We start from the raw sequence: 1,832 nt of genomic DNA on the forward strand, positions 1-1,832 counted from the left end.
CGGGAGGAGGGGTGCCTGGCGCCCCGCTGCAGGTGCAGGGAGCCCCGAGAGGCTGTCAGGTGGCCCCTCGATGCCGCCTCGCCCCCTGGTCACCCTCACAATTTGCCTTTGACCGCAGGGAACAGGCTCCCGGGACAAGTGGCCATTGTCCACGTGCGAGGCAGGAGCAGGGCGCCTTGGCGGGGTGTCAGCGCCCCCGTGAATGCCCCTCTGTGCGAGGCTGGGCCTGTCGCGCCTGGGAATCGCGCTCCGAAGGAGCAGTGGCCTGTATTTCATGTCCGTTCATCCTCTTTCCCAAAGGGAACTACTGTCCGATTTAAAGAAAACATGCTCAGTAGCTCATTAAAGAAACCTCCAGCCTTCCCACCCTGCCCCCACCCCCCCACGCTGCCTTTTCCTGAAGGGACGGCAACCTCGGATTTAGTTATTTATTTTACATAAACTTTTATTGGTTTCAGAGAGGAAGGGAGAGGGAGAGAGAGAAGAAAGTCAGTGATGAGAGAGCACCAATAATTGGCTGCCTCCTGCACACCCCACACTGGGGATCGAGCCCACATCCCAGGCCTGTGCCCTGACTGGGAATCAAACCCTGACCTCTGGTTCATAGGTTGACGCTCAACCACTGAGCCATACCAGCCGGGCCGAGAATGGGCACCTTCGACGGGGGAAGTGATGGGTAGATACGGGAAGTCCATTTCCTCACGTCTAAAGAACTGTCACCAGGAGCAGGCACAGATGGGCTTGTCTCTCGATAAAGAAATGATGCTTCGTATTTTCACTAACAATTGGATCAGGAGCATGAAGAGTCTAAACTCTAACGCGTGGAGAAAGCATTTTTGAAGGACTGATGAAGCAGGACCTGTGACAGGAGGCATCCATACCGTGTGTTAGGCTAAGTCGTTGGCTTGAGAAAATGTCATGACCAGGAGAGAGCCATTCTCGTGAGACGTGTGAGTGGCTCCCGATGGATAAGCAGCGAAAGGGGGCTGTGGTGATGCTCCGAGAGGCGGCCCTTCGCAGCGGGGCACGGGATGGCTGCGGTGGCGCAGGTGGCAGAGACGGCGGCTTAGAGAGGCGTGTGGGTTAGAGCAGGCGAGGGGTGTGGAGAGGCAGCAGCAGTGCGCTGAGCCGCCTGGGAGCCAGGAACAGACTCGCGGGAATAAAACGAGGTGCTCTGACCTGGACGGAGATGTCGGGGGCTTTAGGAATGGTTTCAAGCCCAGCGTTTAAAAGCAGCCGCCTGCTGGAGACCGGTTACCCCCGGGCAGGAACCTCCACACTGGGCCGCGGAGAGTGCCCGGCCTGTGCCGTGTCCGAGCCGGAGTGAGGGCATGTGGTGCCGACTGAGGTTAAACTCGGGGCAGGGTGTGGTTAGACTTGGTACCGGGTGTGGTTGCCTTTGGTTCTAAGTGGAGTTGCTTTGGTGCTGAGTGAGGTTGGATTCCGTTCTGGGTGTGATTGGGTTTGGTGCTGAGTGAGACTGGATTTGGTGAGGGGTGTGGTTGGATTTGGGGAGTGGTTGGATTTGGTGAGGGGTGTGGTTGGATATGGTAAGGGGAGTGGTTGGATTTGGTAAGGGATGAGGTTGGATTTGGTGAGGGGAGTGGTTGGATTTGGTAAGGGATGAGGTTGGATTTGGTGAGGGGAGTGGTGGCACAGTGCCCCCTGTTGGCCGGTGGGGAGCCTCTGCCTTGACCTCTGAATAACCCTCCTTGATCCCATGTAGGTGGTGGACGGCAGGTGCCACAAAAGCCTCCGAGAGGCACGGCTCGGGGGCCTCCCCAGTTAGTGCTGCCCCCGCCCCCGCCCTACCCTCCTCCCGACACGGACGT

At 58.2% G+C, this 1,832-nt stretch overlaps 1 protein-coding gene across 1 annotated transcript in view; it reads left to right on the forward strand.

Annotated features, from left to right (window-relative positions):
- The window catches only part of LOC102254371 (protein cordon-bleu), a gene marked incomplete at its 3' end in the record, with an annotated part of 74,261 nt that overhangs the window by 52,491 nt on the left and 19,938 nt on the right, over positions 1 to 1,832 (forward strand). Inside the window, exon 11 of the mRNA XM_014530517.1 lies at positions 1,722 to 1,830. Within this exon, the coding sequence (XP_014386003.1) occupies positions 1,722 to 1,830 (109 nt within the window). The remainder of the gene's footprint in view (positions 1 to 1,721; positions 1,831 to 1,832) is intronic.

Source organism: Myotis brandtii, unplaced genomic scaffold, assembly GCF_000412655.1.
Source record: "Myotis brandtii unplaced genomic scaffold, ASM41265v1 scaffold743, whole genome shotgun sequence".
NCBI classification, from domain to species: Eukaryota; Metazoa; Chordata; class Mammalia; order Chiroptera; family Vespertilionidae; genus Myotis; species Myotis brandtii.